The 24,762-nt window shown below is 41.4% G+C and overlaps 1 protein-coding gene across 13 annotated transcripts in view; it reads left to right on the top strand.

Annotated features, from left to right (window-relative positions):
- Positions 1-576: 576 nt before the first annotated feature.
- Positions 577-24,762, top strand: part of DCLK1 (doublecortin like kinase 1) — a 324,115-nt gene continuing 299,929 nt past the window's right edge. For 2 of the 13 annotated variants that reach the window (XM_014732002.3, XM_023621512.2), the window contains exons 1-3: positions 680-1,167; positions 5,756-6,150; positions 20,355-20,701. In XM_014732002.3, the coding sequence (XP_014587488.1) occupies positions 5,775-6,150; positions 20,355-20,701 (723 nt within the window). In that variant the 5' untranslated portion in view covers positions 680-1,167; positions 5,756-5,774. Of the gene's footprint in view, positions 1,168-1,266; positions 1,536-5,755; positions 6,151-20,354; positions 20,702-24,762 lie in introns of those variants that run through there. The other 11 variants (XM_070239519.1, XM_023621506.2, XM_023621510.2 and 8 more) reach the window with 11 other exon arrangements.

Genomic DNA, 24,762 nt, shown 5'->3' with positions numbered 1-24,762 from the left:
TGCTGGCTGAAACAGGCTAAGGTTTCAGGGAAGTCTGAGACCTGCTCCCACTCACTGGACTTTTGTGTAAAAACTGGAGGAAGCTGTGAACAGCCTGGGCTCTGAGAACATTCCTGCCTTGGGAAGGAAGGCTCATGTGAGCTCATGGGGCTTTCCAGCACGGACCGCCGGCCTTGGCAGCCTGGAGGTGTCCAGCAGTGAGTCCTGGCCCTTAATTTATCAAGGGCCCACCATGACATATTTGGTTCCAAGCAGAGGTCACTATTTCAGGGGTGACTCAAGTCTTGAGGTCAAGTGGAGATGACAGGTGGGATCTATGAGCAGATCTGGCCCTTCCCAATTACGGGGGCTGAGGGTGACACCAGAATGGGTAGGTTGGGAGGTCCGGGATTGGTCCTCCCAGAAGGCGCTGCATTGATGTATCCTGGGCAAGAAATGATGAGAGGGCTATCACATGGGCTTCCATATCCCAGGAAGGGTGTCAAACCATGAGGTCACACGAAAGTGTGTGTGTATGGTGGGAGGAGGAACTATTTCCCTTGCCTCCCCTGGGGGCGGGGGTCTCACCGCTGGGCCACACCTCACCTCTCTGCCTTGCACGTTTCCTGGCTCAGACGTAGCCCGGTCCACGTTCTCTTCCTCTGACCTCAGGTCCACCATCCCATCCGCCCCTATCTCCAGACAACCAGTGCTGGGGACCGGGGAGGTTTGGGGCTTTGCTCAAGCCAGATGCACTGAGGTCGCTGCGGCCCGGAGAGGGCGCGAGGAGGAGGCGGACCCTGGGCTCAGCCGTGGTGGGTGCGCCCTGCCAAGAAGGGCGGGGGCGCCGGGGCGCGCACGCGGAGGCGGAGAAGGAGGGAGCGGGGAGGGTGTGGGAGCGAGTGAGGCACAAGAAAAGGGAGCGCGCCCGCCGCCGCCGCCGCCCTCCTCTTGGGAGAGAGGCTGGAGTGAGGCTGTGCGAAGCGCCGCATTTCAATGAGGTCGGGCCAAGGCACATCCCTGCACTAGCGGCTGCAGCCGAGACGCCCGCGCGCCCTCAGCTGCTGCAGCCCAGCCCCGGCCCCGCAGCCCCGCAGCCCCGGCCGCGCCCAGCCCGGCGAGGACAGCACCAGGAGGCGGCCCCGCGCGCGGCCACAAAGACCCCCGGCGGCGTCTCTCCGCGGACCGGTGCGTGGTTTGCCTTCGCTGCGGAAGGGAGTTTCGGGGCGCGCCGGCCGGGGGCCCGCCGGCGGCTCGCCGCGCCCGCTCCTCCCGCAGCCGCGGGGCGCCGGGGAGCGCGGGGAGCGGAGGGCAGGGCGGACCCCTGCCTCGGCCGCCGCCGCCCCGCCCGCCGTTCCTCGAAAGGCGCTGCCCTGCCCTGGCCAGCCTGGCCGCGGCTGGGGCGGCGTGTGAGGGCGGCCCCGGGGCTGCTGGCACCTGCCTCTTTTGTCTGGTGCCACCCAGCTTAAAACGCGGCGTCGGGCGAGTGGGGCCCCCCATGCTTTTCTCCGCGTTGTTCGTGGAGATGGAGAGTCAGGGCGGAGGAGCTGGGAAAGGTGTGTGTCATTGTCAGAACTGGCCGCGGAGCGAGCGCCAAGTCTGCGCCTGGAAGGAGTGGCCGGGCCAGGCCTCTTATTGTGTGTATGCTTTTCCGTGTGCCCGGGAGGGTGATTGAGGATGGGGCGTTCTGTGCGTGGTGGGTGGCTGCAGTGTGGGTGTTGCAAGTACATTTCCAGGGTCTCAAGTTCCTTCGGGGACAGCGAGGCTGCCTCTTGTACAAATTACTACCTGCAGGGCTAAAAGCATGCGGAGAGGGAATGGCATTTTCCTGCTGGTGGGAGTGCACGCACAGCCCTGCATTGCCCCACAAAAGAGGCTGCTTTTGAAAATCAGGTTTGGCAAGGAGATCCTTGTAGGAGAGGGAACAGATGAAAGGTTTCATTCAAAACGGCTCCCACTCTCCGCACCTGTGAATGTGTGTTCAGATTATGGTGCACACGCGTTCAGGGGCCACACTGCAGGGTGTTCCGTGAATAGGTTTTGTGAATGTTCCTAAATCTATTGCCTTTCGACGGGAAAGGAAAGTAGGACGGCGCTCTAAGCATGAAATGTCACATGAATGCCGGTCAGAAGAGATTTTAAGACAGGTTATATGTAGGTTACATGTATAGAAGATACGCACACGTCCTGTGATATCTATGATCCAGGGTGGTGCATGCACTCTGAAGGTGTGTGTGCCTCTTATTCCACACCTCTCCATGCATCTGCATCCTAATCCCACTGGCAAAATATGCCTTGGGATTCCCAGGTTCAGCATGTATTTAGAGGCGGTAGTGTTTGGGGGGGGTGTGTGTGTTTGTGGAAATCTCTGAAACAGAAGTCATTTGCTCATCTAGAGGAGGATGAACACAGAGGTTCCTCAAAATGGTGAGAAATCCCACAGAGAACAATCGAGGATGCTGATTTCTTAGCATGGCAGAGTTTATAGGAAAATCTCTCATAAGAGCCAGGCCCTCTTCTTCCGCTCCCAAGTGTCCCTGATCTGTGGCTAAAGCACTGTAGTTACCTTCTTGGCACCATGACGCGTGTGTACCCAGGCCCTTAGCCACTTATGATCTGTGAAGTGTGGCTCTGTGCTGTAGTGGGCTTCCTGTGGAGAAAGTGGGACCCTGTGGAAACCCAGTGAATGTTCTTCAGGAGCTCTTGGTTCAGATATATGACTAAGCCAACTGAAGAACTGAGCCAGCCAAGGCAAGGGAAAGGATCCCTATTTTGATGCCACACATAAATACTGGAACACTAGGGTGTGTAGTGTGGCTTTTGACATTTATTTAGTGGTAGCCTTGAAAATGATTTCACTTTGAGTATGGTTTTTCTTTGTCGCCAACATCACTGCCTACTTTTGGGCAGGCTCAGTGAAGGGAAGTAAAAGATGTGGTCCTTGCCCTGGTTGAAGGTATGATCCAGTGTGAGGAAATAGGCAAATAAAGAACAAACAAAATCAACTTTTCTCTTTTAAATTGATCTTTTTTCATTTGTTGTGGAATTCTTGGTTCAAAAAGCCTGTTTCCTCTAGGGAGGTTCAACACTTGCTAAATTATTTGCTCTTTGCAAATTATGAAGTGACCTGAGCCCCTTTGAACTAGATTTGAACTCTCTGGTGACACAATTGTGCCGTCCTTTGCTATAGTCCAGCTTGTTTTCCTTTGGTTTGTATATAGATTGGGGAGGAAACCCCTGGGCCTGGAAGAATGATCACTGCCTTTAAAAATAAAACCAAACCTTCAAAAGTCAATCTGGCTTTTGTAATTTACTGGTTTGAAGGGCTTAGTGAGTTGGCACGAGTACTGGCAGTATCATTCCGCCCCGGACACACACCCCTGTTTCGGAAGACAAAAGAACGCCTTTTAGAAAAGCAAATAAATAAAATAGGAGCAGTTATGATATCATGGGCAAAATATTGGTTCTGTTGTTCAGTTAATAGCTGCCTGAAAAGACTGCATATCAAGATAATTGTTTTGAAATTATCTAACTTCAAAATCAATGAAACCAGTTCCTACCTACCTATGTATGGTATAACTTTTTCTGGAAAATGCAAATTTAGACTATTATGAATTATTAAGAGGCATGAGGTAGTTTTCATATTTGGAGGAAAAAATACACTGGACTAATAATCACTCCTATTTAAATCACATTCTGCTGCCCCCCTCCCCCACTCTTCAGGGGGGTTGGCGAGAGAATCTTGATGACCACTGCTGCCTCTGTCTACAGATAAGGTCTTCAGCAGTTAAGTGGCCTGCCCAAGGTCACAGAGCTAGTTAGGAGTGAGGGCTTTAAAAACCCCTACTTTACATGTGACGAGGGGCCAATCTCCTGGCGTCTGGGTCACTAGGACACAGCACATGGGGCAGAAAGGAGGGAATCAGTTAGAGTAAATCTGCGTTCTAATCCCAACTTCCTCAATTATGACTTTGAGACCTTGGGTATATCCTGTACTCACACTCAGTCACAATAATCTTACCTACCTCATTGGATTGCCATGAGGTTTAGAAGAGAATTTTTAGCATATTACACGATTGATTGCTGAATAATAGTGTCAGGCACATCATAGCCGTTCAATAAATGTTAGCTCTTTCCACTTCATTCATTTCGGGAGTACACAATCTCTAGCAGTGGCTTTTGAGCGTGAATTTTTAGCCACTCTGAATGGATCGGAGGTCAGTTTCCTGAGGGTCAGGGAAAGGTCGGGGGCTTGGCAGTACTTTAGGTTACTTTGAACTGACCTTCAGAAAGGTGACGTAATCTAAGTGGTGGGATTTGGGAAGCCCTTATGAAGTTCTTGCCCCAAATTTTCCATTTCCCTTATATTTTATTTCAACATGCCTGACATTTTATCATTGAAACTTCTTTCCTTTGAGTTCTGAGTTTTTTCCGCTTTCTGGATTGTCCTCTTAAAACGCAGATCCCCCTGCAAGGGGTAGCACCACAAGCCCTTACCAGCTAACCCCCTAGCAAGGATCAATTGATCCCACGGCAGATTGCTGGTAACAAGGCTCCATGGAAAGTAAAATGGGGCCATGGGGGTGCAGGCATACCTTTCTGAACGTCATAAGATGGAAATGAGGACTCACCAGGAGCCTCCTTCACCAGAAGGGGAAGATTCTATTCCTACTAGTTCTTTCTGGAACAGAGTCAGGAACAGAAAGGCAGATTTTATTAATAAAAAATATTAATACCACATGCTAGACACTATCTTACGTGCTTCATGTGTGCTTCATGTATTAATGTTAACATTAGCTGCGAGGTAGGTACTGTTAGCATTCCCATGTGTGATTGAGTAAATCGAGGTTTAAAGATGTTCATCCAGACTTGACCCTGTACCAGCTGTGTAACCTTGAGAAATCTACTTGATCAACCTTTTTAAGCCTCGGTTTCCTTAACCATGGAGATAGAGCCTTAGCGGAGGGAACAGCAGAACTCTCCAAAGAAGAAGTAATTCTTACCCCTTGTTCTTCCTCTTCTCCTCTTCCTCCTCCTTTTTCTTAACCCAACTTAGCTGAAGTAGTAAATGTCAGTAAATGAATTACGGTGAATTCACTTTAAAAAATTTTTGTTGAATATATGAATGTGTCAGAAAATCTTCCTTAAATTGGTGGAACCTATGAACTGATTCAGTTTGCTCTCTAGCTGGCCATGGGGAGCACAAACAGTTCGTAAAACGTTTACAGTGTGACTTAAATGCTGCCCGTCCTCTTTTGCGTCCTGGCCCACCACCTCTTTAGTCTATAGTTATAGGAAAGCTTATTTGCCACCTGCCCCCAGGATTAGCACACTGCCCTGCAGGAAACCTGGGGCTTTGAAGTCAGGCAAACCTGGGTCAGAGTTTTTGGTTCAAACATTTCTTAACCATGTTACTGGGAGAAATTCAGGAGAAATTTTTCCGTGCCTCGGTTTCTTCATCTGTAAATAGGGATGATAATACTTTGAAAGATTTGTTGTGGCTATTGGAAATAAGAGCTGTTGGAAGTCTGAAACTTATAGGTGATCAATATGTAGGAGATGTTACTGACAAAACTGGGGTTGATTAATAAGCTGTTTCCACTGGGGGCTGCCACGTCTGTTGCTGTGTCATCTTCCTTCTCTCCCAACTTGAAAACTCAAATATATCATCAATTATAGCAATATTTCCACCAGCTGCTCTCAAGCTGAGCCTTTCAAATCATGATCTTAAAATAACATCAGTATGTATCTCTGTTTTTGTTTCTGTGCCTCATAGGTTCAACGTTAACTCCGTGATGTCCTTCGGCAGAGACATGGAGCTGGAGCACTTTGATGAGCGCGATAAGGCGCAGAGATACAGCAGAGGGTCGCGGGTGAACGGGCTGCCCAGCCCAACGCACAGCGCCCACTGCAGCTTTTACCGAACGCGCACCCTGCAGACCCTCAGCTCTGAGAAGAAGGCCAAGAAAGTTCGTTTCTATCGAAACGGAGATCGATACTTCAAAGGGATTGTGTATGCCATCTCCCCAGACCGGTTCCGATCTTTTGAGGCCCTGCTGGCTGATTTGACCCGAACTCTGTCGGATAACGTGAATTTGCCCCAGGGAGTGAGAACAATCTACACCATTGATGGGCTCAAGAAGATATCCAGCCTGGACCAACTGGTGGAAGGTGAGCATTATGAAATAACTAGCAGGTGACTCTAGAGGATACTTCTCACATTTCCACGTTGTTCTGGCCATCTCCCACTTGCGCCATCAGAGGTATCCTTCAGCCTTAGGGCTGTGGTCCCTATTGTTTCACACATTTAAGACTTCACTTTGCTGTATTGTAGTGTAAAAAGAAAAAAACTAATGGTGTTAAGTCAGGTAGCTTAGAATACTGGGTTGAGGGAAGAAGGGTCTTAATTCTACAGCATTCTCTCTTTTTTTGTCACATCCATGCTACATTAGTTTTAAAAGTCCATTTTCAGATCTTAAATCACATACTTCGTATTCTTTTCTAGGTGCAAATCGAACTTTTGCTTTCACAATTTCTGCAAGTACTTGAACTGAAAATTACTAATGGATCATGAAATTTTAGAGTTGAAAGGAATTTTAGATAGGTGTCAGACCCATTAATTGAGACTGAGACCCAGAAAATTCATGTGACGTGTCTGTGGTTACATGGTAATTAGTGGTGATGCTGGACCAAAAATTAGGATTTCTGGCAATTCTTTCTAATATGATGCTTCCTTTTAAGGTTAAAGGGTTGTTGTCTTTGTATGGTATTTGGGGATATAAAGGAATCAATCTGTTTGGTTTATTTTTTTTAAGTCCAATTTAGGTTAATAGTAATGATCTGTTTTAGGCATTTCGTGTGGCTGTGGGACTGTTTGGGTCCACAGATGAGGCCTGGTGTCCTGCGCAAGCAGAGTTGATTCCCTGCTCTGAGCTACTCTTGCCTTGGTACCAACTCCATTTGACAGGACATAAAGCGTTTAATCGCCTTAGAAACCATAAGCAAAGTAGAATGACTTGGAGAGAAATAACTGGGGTTAAATTGATTGCTAAGGTATAAACGGGGATGGCTGATCCTCTTTGGAGGGTAGGTTTTTCTAAGACTGAGGTCTCAAGGTCCTGATGGGGTAATACATGGCAGAGAGGAACATGGAAAGGAAGTCTGGAGGGTTGGAAGTACATGTTTTCACCCGGAGTTCATCTTTCCTCCAGACACGATTGCCCGGACCCTGTTATCTTACTGGATCCTGGAGGAATGCCCTGCATGTAACGTCCTTCCTCTGTTGTGCGGGGAGCAGGAAGCTTCCCTTCCAGCACTCCGTGGAGCTTTGGGTTGCTCTGCCCTGACCGCACACAGGGAAGCTCGCTTGTCCTCCTTTGGAACCAGAGTTTGTATGTGGTTCAGGGCTGAGGCCTTCTTGTGTCTTTCTCCCATTTTCCTTCCCTTTATCCCCTGGCAGGATGCCAGGCCAGTCACAGTATGACTGGACTTGAGAGGATGCGGAGGAGCCTGGGTTTGGTGTGTTTATTTTGTGGGAATTCACATCTCTTTTCGATGACTTGTCATCCTGCCAAGATGCCTGTAGGCTTGGCCTTTTTCCTTCTATTCAGATGTTGGAACTTCCAGTAAATTAAAGGGGAAGAATAAACATGAAATCTTTCTGCAGCAGCTTTGATTTTTGCGCCCTGTCCTTTTCATGACCTTGGAAAATATAAGGATAAATAAAACGTTTAGGGGGATATTGCAGGGGATCTGGATAGAGATTAAATGCAAAGTCAGGTGCATGACCCGTCACCAAACCATCCTTTTGAGGGCTGATGGTGTTGTAGGGAAATGTGCCAAGATCTCAAAGCACATTCTCGGACAGCCGGAGTTTGATTCCTCAGCTGTGCAGCATCCATGGGAGGAGGGAAACTTCAGTCAGTTTCCCACTCAGACTTGATCTTTACTGAGAAGTGGCCAGAGATATTTCCATAATTCCCATCCACCAAAGAGAGGGTACAAGAGGTAGGAAATGACGCTATTTTACATCCAGGGACCAGCAAAATCATGACATGCCTGCCGCCATCTTCTTTGTCAGTTTTTTAACACAAAAGAATGCCTGCTCTGAGAGACTGCTGTCCTGACCGAGGATATTCATGATAGCTCACAGTTATTGAGCATGTGCCTTGCAAGTACGAACACATTTAATTCTCACAATGATCCTAGGAGGTAAGTACTGTTATCATCTTACACTAAGATGAGAAAAGTGAGGTACAGTGTGGTTAAGTGATCTGCTCATAGTCACACAGCAAGGCATGGTAGAGTCAGGATTTGAACCCAGGAAGGCTGGTGCCAGAGCTGGAGCTCATAACCGCCACTAATAAGATACTGACTGGGGTATTCTTAGTGGCTTTTAAATGAAATTTTATTGTATTAGCTTCTTGGAAACAAATGTTTTTAACCTTGACTTAATTCCAGGAGTGACAGATACTGCTCCCAGAAACACTAATGTTCTCATTTGCCTCCAAATACTTTTCCCCAATCAATATGAAGTAGCTGCGTATTGACTATTCCGATGTTAAAAAATTACTTTTTTGGAAATAAATACTTTTTTCTGATTGAGTGAATGAGTAACTTCAGTACAGTATTTAAGTTCACATATTACAGCATTTTAAAAAAATTTTCATTTTAAACAGATTTTTTTCTCATTTATAACACTGACAATTAGCGTGCAGCTGCGCTTACTGGTGAAAGAGCTGAAATTCATTTGGATTCGCCTCTTTGTCAATTACATTTTTGCTTAGTCTGTTGAAATGCAAACCATTGCTTCATATTCATCATTAAGTTCATATCTCTCACTTTACATACTAATTTTATGTAAACGTCAGTGCGTGTTGTTAGCTTCTCATTTCCTCTTCCAAAATGATGATGTTTGAGTTTTAAATTAAATCCTTTTAGTGAGTACATTGTCAAGTGCATTTGACTTGTAATTTTTCTTTTGTTTGTTGTTTCTCACTTATCTCAGACTAAAAATTCTGAATTACAATCACAAGGACATGTGAGTTTCTTTATTTTTAATGGTCTCACCATCACCTGCATGGCTTTATTATTGTTATATGCAGATTCTTATGCCTAAATTTGGTTTAAGCACGTTGATAGAGCTGGCTCTTAGCCTGAAGTATAAATGCATGAGTGAGTGTATGTTTGTGTGTGCATAAATATGATTGTGTCTGTCTTCGCACGTATGTATATATACACAGACATGCACACACACACTTAAGAGGAGACCATGAATGACACTCTTAATTGTTTGCTTTCAAAGTGGCCTTCATATGTTTTAAAAAAATCTTGATGCTTAATAAGGAAAGTTGAATTGTAGCCTATTTCTGCAAGTAATTCACCTTGAGACTTGGCCTCATTTTCCCTTTATTGCCTCTTTTTCCCCAATTTTGCACTATTTATATTCCACAGTAGGTGTGTAAATTCTGTCAAGATAAATGAAGGAATAACATTTAAAACCTTTGAACTCTTAGGAGAAAGATGTACTATAAATCCCAAGCATTGATTGGTGGGTTGGTTTTTTTTCTTCATAAGATGCTTAAGCATCAGTGACGTATGTGTTGAGGAACAGGCATCTCCCCCTGCCCCCCTGCCACATTTAAGTAGACTTTTATTTTTAGTGCAGTTTTAGGTGCATGGCAAAATTGAGCAGAAAGTACAGAGATTTCCCATATCCCCCTGCCCCCACTCATGAGCAACCTCCCCCATTATCACCAGGGGGGTATATTTGTTGACAATTGATGAGTCTGTGCTGACATGTCATTATCACCCCAAGTCCACAGTTTACATTAGGGTCCATTCTTGGTGTTATACATTCTGTGGGTTTTGACAAAGGTGTAATGACATCCATCATCGTAGTATCACACTGTGTAGTTTCACCGTCCTAAAAATCCTCTGTGCTCCTCCTATTCATCCCCCCTCCTCCCGAACTCCTGGCAGCCACTGATCTTTTACTATCTCAGGCATTCTTTTAACATCTTGTGTGAATGTAGATATGAGAGGGCCAGAGCATTTCCTTTAAGCATTAGGATAAAAACTATGCAGATGTGTTATCTTCAGGATATAAATAAGGTAATTTGTACATCAGATTTGCCTGTATTAGAAACAAGTCCCACATCTTCCTCGGCTCCCATGCACAGCTTGACAGCCCCGCCAGTGGACACTGTCTGACTCTGGAGCTGCAATGTGAGGGCTTTTCCCAGGTCCCCAACAGAATAAACCCATGTGTCACCCCATGGTTAGGGAATCTCTCTCCAACCATGATTTCCAGGCATCCAGCTCTCTTGACAATTTTTCTTTCCCCTGACTAGGTGTCATCTACTTTCTTTCTCTAATGCACTGGCTTCCTCTATGCCTCTCCTTGCTATATTAAACATTTTTAAATTAATTTTTGAAAATTTATAAAACATACTCTCTCTAAAATTCCCCAGTGGCAATGAATTTACTAGTTTTTTGAGTAACCTCTCAGACATAGCAGCGTATGGTGAACATATACATGTCATTTGCCCAGAAGGTAACTTTGCTCACAGCTCTGCACCTTGCTTTGTGCACTTAACAATGTATCATATCATACATCTAGAACTAATGTGTTCTTTTTACTGACTTCATAGCATTCCTTTATACAAATGTTCCATAATTTATTTAACCTGTGTTTTATTGGTGGGCATTTAGGTTGTGTCCAATCCTTTGTTATTAGAAACAGTTTTGCAGTAAATATCCGTGGATATAAGTTTTCCACTCTTGTAGGAGAATATCTGTAGGATAAATTCCTGGAAGTAATATTGTTGGATAGAGAGGTACAAGCAGTAAACTTTTAAGAGCTGTTGCAAAATTCTCTTCATAGAGGTGGTACCAGTTTACACACCCCCCAGTAATGTATGAGTGGCCGTTTTTCTATACCCCCAGCAAGACAATGTGTTACCAAATATTTTGCCATTTGCCAATCTATTAAGAAAAGAAAAACGTGTATCTTGTTATAGTTTTAATTTTGATCTTTTCATATGATTAAAAGGCATTTGTATTTATTTTTTGATGTATTGTCTCTTCATAGCTTTTGACCATTTTTCTACCTGATTGAGGTCTTTTTTAATTGGCTTGTAGGATTTTTTTCTTTTAAAGATGTTAGCCCTTTGTGATATTAATTGAAAGTATTTTTTTCCAGATTTTCCTTTATCTACTGACTTGTTTATTATGATTTTTGCTATGCAGATTTAAAAGAAAATTATATAATCAAAAGTATCACTCTTTTCATTTATGGCTTGATCTTCATGCCTCTTGGGCCCTCTGTACTCTGAGATTATGAAGCCATTTCCCTCATCTTCTAGTATTTATATGTTTTTGTTAAAAAGAATATTCTAATGGGAGTTGTATTAGGACAGTACGTGAAGTAGGGATTCAATTTTATCTTTTCCAGGCTACCTGGCTCATGTTTTAAAGTTTTTATTTTGAAATTAATTTGCACTTATCAGAAGTGTCACAAAGATAGGGAGTTCCCATATGCCCTTCACCCATTTTCCCCTAGTGGAACATCTTACACAATCATGATACAATTATCAGAAGTAAAAATTAACTTTAGAACAATGCTGGTAACAAAACTACAGGCTTTATTCAGCCTTCATCAATTTTTCCACTAATGGCCTTTTTATGGTTCCAGAATCACATATTGCATTTCGTTGTCATATCTCCTTCATGTCCTCCAAGTTGTGACAGTTCTTCAGTCTTTCCTTATCTTTAATGACATGACAGTTTTGAAGATTACTGGTCAGTTATTTTGTAGAATGTCTCTCAATTTGGGTTTACCTGATGGGTTTAGCTTCAGTTTGGGTTGAAGTTATGCATTTGTGGTGAGAATTCCATAGAAGTGATGTTATGACCTTCTCAGTGTGTCATTTCAGGGGGTACATGATATTGCTGTGTCTAACCGCTGGTGAAGTTAACCATGATCAGTTGGTTAAGGTGGTGTCTGCCAGCTATCTTCACTCTACAGTTACTATTCCCCCTTTTGTAATTAATACATATTTTGGGGAGAAACTTTGAGGCTATGTAAATATCTTGTTTCTCCTTAAACTTTTGCCCATGAATGTTGGCATTTATTGGTGGGTTTTATCTGTAGCAATGATTACTTACTGTCTTGTTCTAATGGTGATTTTCTGTCCCTTTTTACTTGTCTCACCTTTAAACAAGGTGTCCTCCACTTTTCTGTCTTTGGATCATCTCCTGTGGTGTCCCATTATTTTAACTACTCTTTTAAGACCAATTACTCCTAACCAGACCTTTCTTTGGCACTGCAACCACCTGGATATAGACAACTGATACTCTCATCATTAGTCCTTTCAGACTCAACGTGTATTAATGTGACCTCATTCTTTTCCATTATCCAGAATTCTGGATCTTGTTAAATGGTCTCACCATCTAACTTAACATCCCCCTTGACTCCTTCTCTTCGTCTCTCAAATACAAGCTATCACCAAATTCTGTTGATTCTGCTTAAGGCAGTTCTTCGATTTTTTTCTCTTCTCTCCACCACCATTATTATAGTTTTCAAGTCCTTATTACTGTTTTAACAATGTTATTTTTTTTTGACTGAAGGAGTGATACATTTTTCTACAGTGAGCATTTTGTAGAAAATTTTGAAAGATACAAAAAGTTAAAAAATATTAAATTATAACTCCTTGTATTCCTACCACTTGACTCCTGTCATCTCTTCCCTATACTATTGTAATAGGCTCCTAAGATAAGAATACATATCTTAGTTTTTCTTTCTCAGTTAGTTTTTCTTTTCCATATAGAATCTGTAGTTGCCCCTGCTTTTCTGTTCCCTTTACGGCTTCTCTTAGATCAGGTCCTTTAGGATACATGTGTCCTATATAGTAGTCTTCCAACCAGTTTCCTGCCTATAAACCTGGCCACAGACAAACCACTTTGTGCTATAATGGCTCCTCTGCTTACATGTAGAATACACCCAGTCTTTCAGTCTTGAATGTGTTTCTCTTGGCTATTGCGCTCCTGTTCCTTCCTTCCAATCTGGCCTTGTCTCCTCTTACCCATTGATACGCTCAGCACTGAGCTCATCTGCTCTCTTCTTGTACTCTCCCATCTCTGGGCCTCCCTTCTCTCCTGTAAGGAGGGTGAGATGGGTGCCCTCCTGAGAGTGCGTGGCTCATGGTTAAGTCATGGCTCTGGAGTCAGACCATCTGTGTCTGAATCCTGGCTCCACCTTTGCTAGCCAGGTGACCTTGAGCAAGCTGCCTAACTCTTTGTGCCTCAGTTTGCCCTCTGATAAGTGGTGCGTTCATACTTAGCTCATGGGGTTGTGGTGAGGATTACAGGTAAAATAGCATGTGTTAGAACAGGGTCTGCTATGTGGCAAACATTCAGATAACCTGTTCTGCCTATAACATCTCCATTCTCATCCCCTCAGCCTACAGATATACAAGTCTCCCACAATCTAAAAATTTCGTTCCTTTATCTTGCTGACCTCTCAAATGCAGAGCTCTTCCATGATAAATATCTGTGTTTGCTGCCTTTACTTCCTCAACTTCCAATCTTACTTCAGTCCCCTGATTAGCATCATTACACTGTAATATGCTTATTTATTTTATATCAAGGAGCCATTGGAGTCCTCGCTGCCTAACACAGTAGTTGCAAGTACTCAATAAATATCACTGGAAGAAAGGAGAAAGAGAGAATGAATAGATAAATGAATGAATGCAAGCAATCTGGCATCACTACCTACCTGAAGTGGCCATTACAGGTGGCCTCCTAATGGCCAGGCCAGTGATCTCTGCTGTCCCTGGAGCACTGGATGCTGACGTCTGGAATTCTTCCAGCCATGTACTCACCAACCCTTGGTTTTGGTGGCTCCAGGCACCTGATTTCTCTCACTTCCCTTCAATGGCTCCTCCAGCTCTGGGCACTCTTTAAATACTGGTGTTGCCCTAGAGTTCATCTTGTCCTGCTGGGTGTGATCTCCCTGAGCATCTTCTTCAATTCCCACAACTGCTGCTGTCTCATCCGTTTTCCCTCCCAAACTCTAGACCGATGTTTCTAGCTGCTTGCTGGAATTCTCCAACTGGTTGGCTCCTAGCAACTTCAAATTCAATATGCACACAACCAAATTAATTTCCTTTCTTACCGTCTAATCCAAACTTGTTTCCCTTCTTATTTTATCTATTGTGGTATATGGGAATTGGCCAAAATAGAAATTTCAATGTCATCATTTCAGTGTTGTCATTGACTCGTATTCCCTTGGGCCCCACATCCAATCAGTTGCCAATTCTGCAATCCAATTGATTGATTCTATCTGCTAAGGACTCCTCATAGCATCTACTTCTCTCTGTCCCTAGCACAGATGTGTAAAGTTCAGTTATCCATCTGCTCTCCCGCTCTATTGTAATAGCTTTCTAAATGGTATCTTGACTTCTGTCTCCCAACATCCTAACTTCAGCCCTTTCTTCATACTGCAAGCAGTGTGATCTTTCTAAAACCCAGGTCTGATCATACATAAAAACTTTGACCTTGTTGCCTACTGCAGTCTTACTCTAACTTGTTTGTCCATGGAACCATATTATTTTATTTTTTGAGAGAGATACATTAATATTTCACAGACTATCCCTTTATAGTATTCTGCAGTAGAGCATGTTATTATTTATCTTGATCTGAAATGCTGTCCTCTTTAGTTTTTGCCAATGAAAATCCTACCGTTGCTTTCAAGGTCAGCATGAATTCCATTTCTTCTTTGATCGCTCAGTGGGAAGTGGGAATTGATTTCTTTCTCCTCTGAATTAGGATTGCCTGACTACTGATTTAGCAATGATCATTTATTGCTTTGTGGTGGAGTCTTTTCATATACATGTCTTGCTTTCTAAGCTCTTTGGAGACAAGCTCATGACTTAGGATACTTTTCACTCCCCAGAGTAGCTAATTCAGGTCTTGTACCTATTACTGAGGATTTATGAGGTTGTTTCCAATTTTGGGGTTTCATGGCTGATGCTGTATGTACTTGTTGCAATTTTGTTATTTGTTTTTCTGTTAGTTCCTTAGGAGAAATTTTTAGCAATGAGAATGAATGCTTTCATGGCTCTAAATCCAGTTTGCCATGTTGCTTCTAAAAGGGTTGTTACCAGTTTACAATTTCTCTAGTGGTGTTTTCTATTGATATTTTGTACAGTTTTTATCCTTTGTCATATATTTAGTACCTTGTATTTTTGTAAATTCTAGTAGGCTTTGCACATTATGTTAACCCATTATTGTATTATAAGTCTTCAGTCAGTTTTCCTCTTTTTATTGTAGTTTCTCTACTTTTCAGTTATATCAGTTTCAAGTTTAAAAAAAATTGGATCTCTCAGTTTTTTCCTTTATGTTATTTTTCTGTTGCTTTGAATTTGAGAAGTTGGCATTTTCCACAGGCCTGACATGCACATTCAAATTTTATTTTCTGTGAGCTTATTTTTATGTACTGTTGTATTATGAAAGACTTCCAGGGAAGAATGATCCATCAGTGCCTTTGGGGAATCTTATTTTTTTTGCCTTTAATGACACTATCAAAATCATCTTCTTAAACCAGCGCCTTCCAGGTAGGTTATGAAATATTATTGTGTATATCAGAGTTAGACTCATAAAATATAATATGCAGAAGGCACTTTATGATATTTTATTCTGTAAATAGTATCTTTCGTGTAATTTAACTCAGTTCAATTTCAGAAGTTTCAATATATATTTGAATATTTCCAAGCTTTTACTATAACTCACAATAGTAAATTTTAATTGCCAGAGTTTTCAGTGAGGAAGTTTATACTCGGGAAAAATGAAATATATTACAGGTACCCCTCACTTAAAATACTTTTGAATATGCCACGTTTTGAACTTGAAGGAATCCTAGAAGAGGAAGCAACCAGCTTTAGTAATGTGAAGAATGGAGAATAGGTCATTTTTAGACTAAGGTCAAGTGATGTCACAGCTGGAATTTACAAATCACAACTCTTAGCCAATGAAGAACCTCCAGCAATAAGGGAAAATAGGACAAACTTCTGGAATCTCCTAATATGGGATGTTGTAGAGGAACACCTTCCTAGCTGACTCACCACAAGCCTGGTCAACCAGGGAGCTGGCACCATATTACTGGAAGTTTTCGATGGTGACTTAGAATTTCTTTTAAATGGAAGTCCTCTAAGTTCATAATGGGAGTCCATGGCCAAGTAGAATTAACTTTGTGTATTTTATAATAATAAACTTTGTTAGAGAAAATTTATTTCCATACTTTGAAGAATAATGGCGAATACAATAATTTAAAGATGCATATGTTATTTTTTTAAAACAAAATAAAACATGGACTCTTCAGTATCTTAAAAATAATCTAATATGATTATACAGAAATGATTCCATATTCTAAACTCCCCAAAATACCTAAGTCTTTGAGAGAAAAATTACCATTTTCTGATATTTTAGGAGGTGTTGGTTGGATGCAAACATAGTTTCATGCTTCATTTTCTTACCTTTCGTTTGTTTGTTTGAACTGTCATTTTCTTTGTCTCCGTTTAAAAGCCAGTGTTAGTTTTTTGGCTTTTGTAAGTGCATAGCAATTCAGAAAGATGGCTGCTTCTGTAGTTCTTGCTATTTGTTTGGGGTGTGTTAATACCCAGGGTATTAAATTTTGAGTTAAAGATCAGTCTTAACGCAAAAATTTTTGGCTTGAGTAAACTGGGACAAATTCGCAGTATGATAGCCAGCTAGCAAGTCCTTATGTTTGGTAAATTCTATTCACCTTTACCTCTAAACAGATTTTCATGCCATTTCCTTTAAACCATCTATGATCTTTGCCATCTTACTGTCCTTGTTAACTTCACCTATAGAAACTAATCCAAAATTTTCAAAGCGAATTTTGGGCTAGTTTGCTCAAATATACCTTGGTTTAGATAAATCGACTTTTATTTCATTGTTGCGGTAGAAATTACACCAAAAAAACTTTAGGATGGCTTTGTGTATATAAGAAGTACATTACAGTAATTATAAGTTTTACTTTATTGTGTTATTTTTATTGTTTTTTTTTTCTTTTTTTAAGGATTGGCACCTGAGCTAACAACTGTTGCCACTTTTTTTTTTCTTCTTCTTCTCCCCAAAGCCCTCCAGTACATAGTTGTATATTCTAGTTGTAGGTCCTTCTGGTTGTGCTATCTGGGATGCCGCCTCAGCGTGGCCTGGTGAGCCATGCCATGTCCATGCCCAGGATCCGAACCAGTGGAACCCTGGGCCGCTGAAGCAGAGTGTGCAAACTTAACCACTCGGCCACGGGGCCTGCCCCTCGTGTTATTTTTGAATGGCCTTTAACACATGTACCTCCTGTCATGATTTGAATGCAACCTATTGCTGATTCTCGAATCAAGAATATAGCATATCTCTTAACTCTCAGCCTGATTCAGGAAGTGGTTAAACACTGGATATCCAGAGCTATTTGACCAAATCAAGACCATGTGTTCTTCCCATTCAGAACAATTACATTTATTAATTTACAATTATCTATCATATTACCACATTAATTGAAAAGCTAGTTTTTACAAAATCGTAAAGTACAATCAACTTTGATTGAGTTAGGACAGAGGCTGCATCTCTAGCGGTGGGGAGAAATTTAGAATTATGATTAAAATAAAAGTAGTCAAAATGTGAGGTCAAATAAATTTAATGCAAATATATTTGCACAATTAAAAAGAAGGTTATTAATGTAAGGAAAGCCATCTTGGCTTTTCCTGAATTCCTAAATAGTGTATTAGATTCTAAACGACAGCACTATGTGGTGTGTGATCCTGGGTCTGGTGGCCAGCTCCTCCCTCTGCCTTTAGCACAATGTCATCCTTTCCTGGAGTCGCACACCCGCCTCCAACATTTCCTTCCAGTCTTTGAATCTGATAAACCAGGCAGAGGCACCTCAAAGTGACAGCACAGATTAAATACGGATTTCTTTTCATTGTTGTTATTTGACACAAACCGCTATCACCTTCTCAAAGTTGTCATGCTTGTAAAAATTTTTAGAGTGCTTTATTTCAGAAGATGTGAAAGAAAAAGTGTTTTTCTCCTCCAACAAACCATTCCATATTGTTATGTATTTTAAAATTCTTCCCTTTCCTAATTATTCTTTTTCTAAAATTAAAAAAGTTTTCTTTGTTGAAGTGTAAACCCGTCCATGTTTCTGTTTTGATTTTAATTATTGGCTTAGTATATACACTTAGAAAAAATCAGACAATCGCGTATCTCCAATGAGCACAGAATTCTGACCAAGACTGGTTTTGCCAGCTAAATGATGGCCTGTGTGCCTTGTTGGGGACTGTTTGGGGCACCCTCACATTGAGATGGATCCAAAGTGATGTCTACCGGTAACTTTGTAGTTATAAGCAATTAACACCTGATAATAGAAGACCTGCTTACTGATTTCTAGTAATTGTGGTTTTTAATTTCCCTTTCAGCCTAGCTGTACAGTCAGGGGAATGCAGCCTCAGATGATTGTCATTTGTGTGGCAGTTTTGCATTTGAGATCACTTTGATCTCTACTGTCTAGTTTGATCTTCACAAAAACCTGATGAGATGAGAGTGGCCACTGGAATATCCTTCGTATGATGGATGAATAAACCACTACCAGGAGGTCTGGGGGACTTGCCCAAGGTCACATGCTTGGAGAGGCCAGGCCTTGAGCCCAGACCTCCAGTGCTGTCCTCCCACTGTCACATTCACACTGTCTCTCCCCAAAGCCTTCAGAAAATACCCCTGTCGCTGCAGCCCCCATGTGTGTGTTTTTGATATCTACATGAACCTTGAGAAAAGCATAGTTGGGACCAGTCATAATCTGCTAGGTGCATAGAAAAGGGTTTGCTAAATTTGTATTATTTGTACAACTTCTAGCGAGGCATAATGTATAAACACACATTAGAGTATATTTTAAAAACATTTGCAAAGTAAATATTTGATAACAGGTATTACTGTACTTTTCAGTTTTAGAAACCCCGGTTCAGTTATTATTATGTGAATATTTATTCTGTAACCCTGGATGCTTGCAGTATTAATTTAAAAATAGGAGAAGGACTTAGATACAAGGAAATGGGCTGTGTTGGATATGTCCTAGGTGACTTTATCTGCAATTATGAAGGCTTTTAGCATTTTTGCCTATTCCCTGCTATAAAGACTTACTAACACAGAAAGAAGCCATTATAAAATCTTTAATTTCAAATGGCTGTGACCTAACTTTATGAAATGTGTATTTCGGATCAGCCATTTTGTAATTTGTGATTGTTTAGTACATGGGTTACTTACTTTTTGTGTGATCCACATCTCCTTAATAGTCTGAGTATTTTCATTAAGCTATTCTCTAAGGAGTAATTTTTAATAAAAATTTAATTACATTTATTCACTATTTTCTTTTTTTCCAGCTTTATTGGGGGTATAATTGACAAATAAAACTGTAAGATATTTTAAATGTACCTTGTGATGGTTTGATATACCTAGACATCGTAAGAGAATTCCTTCTGGCTAGTTAATTAACACATTCATCACCTCACATACTTATTTGTGTGTGTGTGTGTGAGAACATTTAGGTTTTAATCTCTTAGCAAATTTCAGTTATACTAGACAGTGTTATCAACTGTAGTCACCATGTTACACATTAGATCCTTAGATATTTTCATATTATATAATTATAGTTATTTTAGAGTCAGTTTATGACTCTACAGTTTGTAAGTTGACCACTCAAAACCTTTTATCTATAAACAAGTATAAATTGGCTTCCTAGTGTGTGTGGATCACTGTGCTGGGCCCTGTGTAGCTGGGAGAAAGGGAAGGGGGGTTATTTTGCTTGCTTTCAGAATTTCACTTCACTTTACGAAATGTTTAGCAAACACTCCTGTCAAACTTATAAATTACGTAGCTATTTTAAGAAGCTCTTTTCTGATCCATTTTTAGTTATTAAATTATTTCAGGTGGCAAATATAAGTACCTCTGATTTTGAAGTTTTCTGCAAATATAAATATTCCTAAATCCCAAAGAATACTTTCTCTCTTGAATTCAATTTCTTATCTTTCTGAGGTCTATTCAGGTATGTCAGTGTTACTATCACCAATCTGAAGATGAAGAAAGGGAGGCATGATGAGTTTTTTTGTACCTATAATGCCAATCTATTAATAACAGAGCCAGATTAGAAGTCAAAAATCTCTCTTTTGCATTAATTATTAATCATGCTTTCGTTGTTTAAAAAGTCACAATTAGTTCTTGCCTCTAATTAGAAAAGGAAAAATCGAAGACTAGGAAATGAGTTTACCTTGGCGTAAATTTAAATTTATTTCTCTCTTTCTTAGGAGAGAGTTATGTGTGTGGCTCAATAGAGCCCTTCAAGAAGCTGGAATACACCAAGAACGTGAACCCCAACTGGTCTGTGAATGTCAAGACCACCTCGGCGTCCCGGGCGGTATCATCACTAGCCACTGCCAAAGGGAGCCCTTCAGAGGTTCGGGAGAATAAGGATTTCATTCGGCCCAAGCTGGTCACCATCATCCGAAGTGGGGTGAAGCCACGGAAAGCTGTCAGGATTCTGCTGAACAAGAAAACTGCTCATTCCTTTGAGCAGGTTCTCACTGACATAACTGATGCCATCAAGCTGGACTCGGGTGTGGTGAAACGCCTGTACACCCTGGATGGGAAACAGGTAAGAGAGGTACCATGGTATGACCTTGACTTTACAGGCAAGAACTAGGGACTTGGGGGAGATATATGGCATGCGGTGGGGATCTGAAGCATACATTTTACTGAAGTTGAGGGAGTTGGGTCATTGAGTCAACAAATACGTAGCTGTTGGCCTCAAACCAGCCCAAGGATAGAGTTAGACAGGCTTAACAATAGGAATAAAGTAAAAATGCCTGTTTCTGAAGCTTAAATGGTTATTCAGAGATTTCTGCTTTTTCAGTTATTAATTGCTTCACATAATGGTGCTTTTCAGCTATCTGTTTTCAATTTTGTCATATAGTAATGTCTTACAGCCTTAAGCATGACTGGAATGTAGAGGTAAATTCTGACCAGAGGGGAAAAATCTAATTCCTTTCTTTGGCCTAAATAATATTTTATAATTTTATGTCTCAGTAATGTTCACTAGTGAGATTTATTTGAAATTTATAGATTTCCACGTACATATCTAAGGAATGAAATATTTCCATCTGGATGGCTTTAACAAGCATATTTTGAGAATGTTATATGTTTTCTATTAAAAACATAATTTCAGAATTAAAGTTAAGGGGGCATTTCTTTAGCTGTGGAATAGACATCTGTTGACTTGGGTGAGTGGACGTTTTCATGTGAGTTGCTCAGATGAACTTTTTTAAAGGTTTGGCAGAACCCCGATGGTGAGCTGAATAAATAAACAGTGACATATGTACAGTGGGATTTGCTGGTCATTCAGAGTTTACCAATGTCTTTTTGTTTAAGATTATAATTTTTAGCATGCTATCTTTGCTTTAAACTTAGTTTTTAATGTGGCTCTGTCTAAATACTTTTTACCTTATTACTTTGAGAGATAATTTGAATGATTTGTACATACAGTACTTAATCCTCAAAACTGGATTCATAGATTAAAAAGTTGATCTTATTAAATAGAAGACTCCTTCAAAGACTTGTATGAGGCTAACACATTGAAATTTTATGAATTAGAAAAAGATGCAAGTACTAGAAATCATGTTAGTCATGAAAGAATTCCTCCCCCAGGGATCCGTTCAAATGCTCTAAGTTATAAAATTCATCAAGAAAGAAGGACTATCTGCCAGTTGTTCATTTCTATTCACCAATCTTCTGCTTGTTTTGTAAAACTTCCCCTAAGTGTCATGTGGATAAGGATTCTGAGGGATGAAATTCCCAGTCTTCTAGATCTAAGAGGGTGTAGCCTGAATGTCACAATGTATCAGTGATCAGAGTCCACTGCTGGCTTGTGAATTAGAGCAACAGTAAGATGGCAAAATTTGCATTTAAACATTTAAGCCCTTCACTGTTTCTATTTGTAGTGAGTTACTCAACCATCTTGTGGTTCTGCATTTTCATGTATTGAGTTTTCTCAAGACAGAGGTTTACCTGTTTTCCTAAAAGGTGAAATTTAGAACCAAAAAACCACATATTGATAAATCTTCTCTTCCTCCCTCATTTCAGAATTTTGGGGCTTCCAAATTGCTACACACTGAGTTTAGAAATCAGCACTAACTACTTTAGATAAATTCTGCTATCAACTGATCATTTTTTTTATTCCAAGAATGAAGTCCTAGAATAGGTACTCTGATGTTCTCAATAGTTTTCTTCTTTTAGGAATTTATCTAGTGTCTATATTTTATAATGCCTGTTTTTGCTGTGTTTTACATGTAAATTATCCAGTGTAATGGAAAAGAATCCAAGGGTTAATGTCAAAAGAGCAGGATTCAAATCTTGGCTCAGTCAGTCACAGATTATTTATGTTTTTAGCAAATCACTTAACTGAACCTCATATACTTTACTCATCAGTAAAACATGGATAAAATGATTGCCTCTGTTTCATAGTGTTTTTGGGATCAACTATAATGATACGTGTGAAAGGAATTTTGAACTGTAATAATAATAATCAGAGCTTTGTTGAGTATTATTCTAAATGCTTTGCATTTATTAGCATGTTTAATCCTCATAACAGCTGGATTGTTATCCCAATCTATCAGATGAGGATACTAAGGCATAGAACTCGTTAAAAAAGCATGTCCAAGACCACATGGAACAAATGGCAGAGTTGGGATTTAATCCAGTCTCTCCAGATCTGGTGCTCATTACCACTATACCACAGCAGATTGTATTAAAACACCAAAGAGATGTCAATGTACTGAGAAAGAATTTTCAAGTGAGTAATTTGTCCAAGGAGGATCATCTGAATGTTTTCTGCTGTATGTTTTCTCCTGCCATCATTCTGCTGACTGTTGTAGTCAACAGCTTTTTGTGGAGCGTTCAGTTTGCTGTTGTGGCATTTCCTCACTCGTAGCATGTTCTCTTCAGAGCACAAGTGGTGAAAAGCTGCAGAGGAATTGGAGGGTAAAGTGGAAAGAATGTAAAGACTTTTTGCTTGGGTTTCCAGAAGGAACAAAGATGCTTCCTCACGGACCCCAGGAGTCTTTAGAATCGCTTCTGTTCAAAAGAGAAATCTGCCTTCATGAGTGGTGTGTTAGAATTGAATTCTTTGACAGCCTTGGCAGAGTCTAAGGCTTGATAAGCCTCTGAGAATAAACCCTTTTCCTCCAAGCCTTCCTGTGACATGATGCTCTGCCATAGTAGGGTGGTATCGCATGCTGTCACTGTGGCACTGGGGTCCATCCACCTGCTGTCAGTAGGACATCATCCTTAAGATCACTTGTCCACTTGTCCCACTTGTTTTCTTGTTTGTTTTTTAATAGAGTAACTGAACCCTTGTAGCAACCCCAAAAATGATATGGGAAATCCAATGAAGCTTTTAAAGGTAATTTTGTTTATTTGTTTTGAGGAAATAGAATTGTTTAAAAAAGTAATAGCTTGAGTGCTTTGGGTTAATGAGTAGACAGCAAGATATGCGAGCACAGATGCCTTTTCAGATTACCTTCATGCGGCCTGCAGATGTATCCATGGGATGGAAACTGGGGACTCTGGGGTTCCTGACAATGGAGCAATGAGAGCCGCTCCTGCTGTTCCATATGTCACCCAGAGATGGGCGCTGGAGGGTGTGGACCACATGCCACTCTCCCTTATTCTTCCCACCACCAAGCCTCCTTGCTCATTGGCCTCCTGGGTTTGCTTTAGACAGTGCTTTTTTGAGGTGTTTAGGCTGAGATAAGGAAATCAGCATATTGGAAATGCTGCACCATATAGAAGATATTTGACAGGAAGCTGCAAATTCCCCAGATGACACTGAGGCTCATTTGTGAGCAAACCCTTTGTAATTATTTCAACTCCATTCTTTTTTTTTTTTTTTGAGGAAGATTAGCCCTGAGCTAACATCCGCTGTCAGTCCTCCTCTTTTTGCTGAGGAAGACTGGCCCTGAGCTAACATCCGTGCCCATCTTCCTCTACTTTATATGTGGGACGCCTACCACAGCATGGCTTGCCACATGGTGCCATGTCCGCACCCGGATCTGAACCAGCGAACCCTGGGCCACCGAAGCGGAACATGCGAACTTAACCACTGCGCCACCAGGCCGGCCTCCATCAACTCCATTCTTTATTCAGGGGCGTTGAAGCTCTGGTCGAAGGTTGCTGCAACCTTGCCACCCCTCCTGATACCTTTGGGGGGGCCTCTGCTGACCATGTGATGGCACTTTTTTTGCAGGCAGCTGGGGATGTCAAGGAAACACTTGCTGTGTGTTAATTTCAGTGATGCATTATTTATCTGGGCCCTGACTAAGGGCCCCCAAAGAAGGAAAAAGGGCATTTTCTGGCTGAAGGTGAAAGTCACGTCCCCTTTCTCCATATCCCAGGGGAGGCTTTACAGGGTGTGAGAGTCTTTTCTTCTTGCCCCAGTCCAGGCTCTGAATGTGGAATTTTCTGTGGGTTAGTCATGCTCCCTGACAGGTAGCTACTCCCAGAGGTCATTTGGAGTGTGACTATTTTTTAAGCGATTTAAATAAACCCTAAAGGTACAAGATTTGTTTCAAAGATACACTTGCATATCTCCGGACTCGCTTTTTGGAACAGCTAATCTGGCTGTCTTGAGCTGCTAAGTCTTCTAAATCTGTCATTACTGAC

The sequence above is a fragment of the Equus caballus genome, chromosome 17 (genome assembly GCF_041296265.1).
Source record: "Equus caballus isolate H_3958 breed thoroughbred chromosome 17, TB-T2T, whole genome shotgun sequence".
In the NCBI taxonomy this organism is placed as follows: Eukaryota; Metazoa; Chordata; class Mammalia; order Perissodactyla; family Equidae; genus Equus; species Equus caballus.
This window is presented reverse-complemented; position numbering and strand designations above follow the sequence as displayed.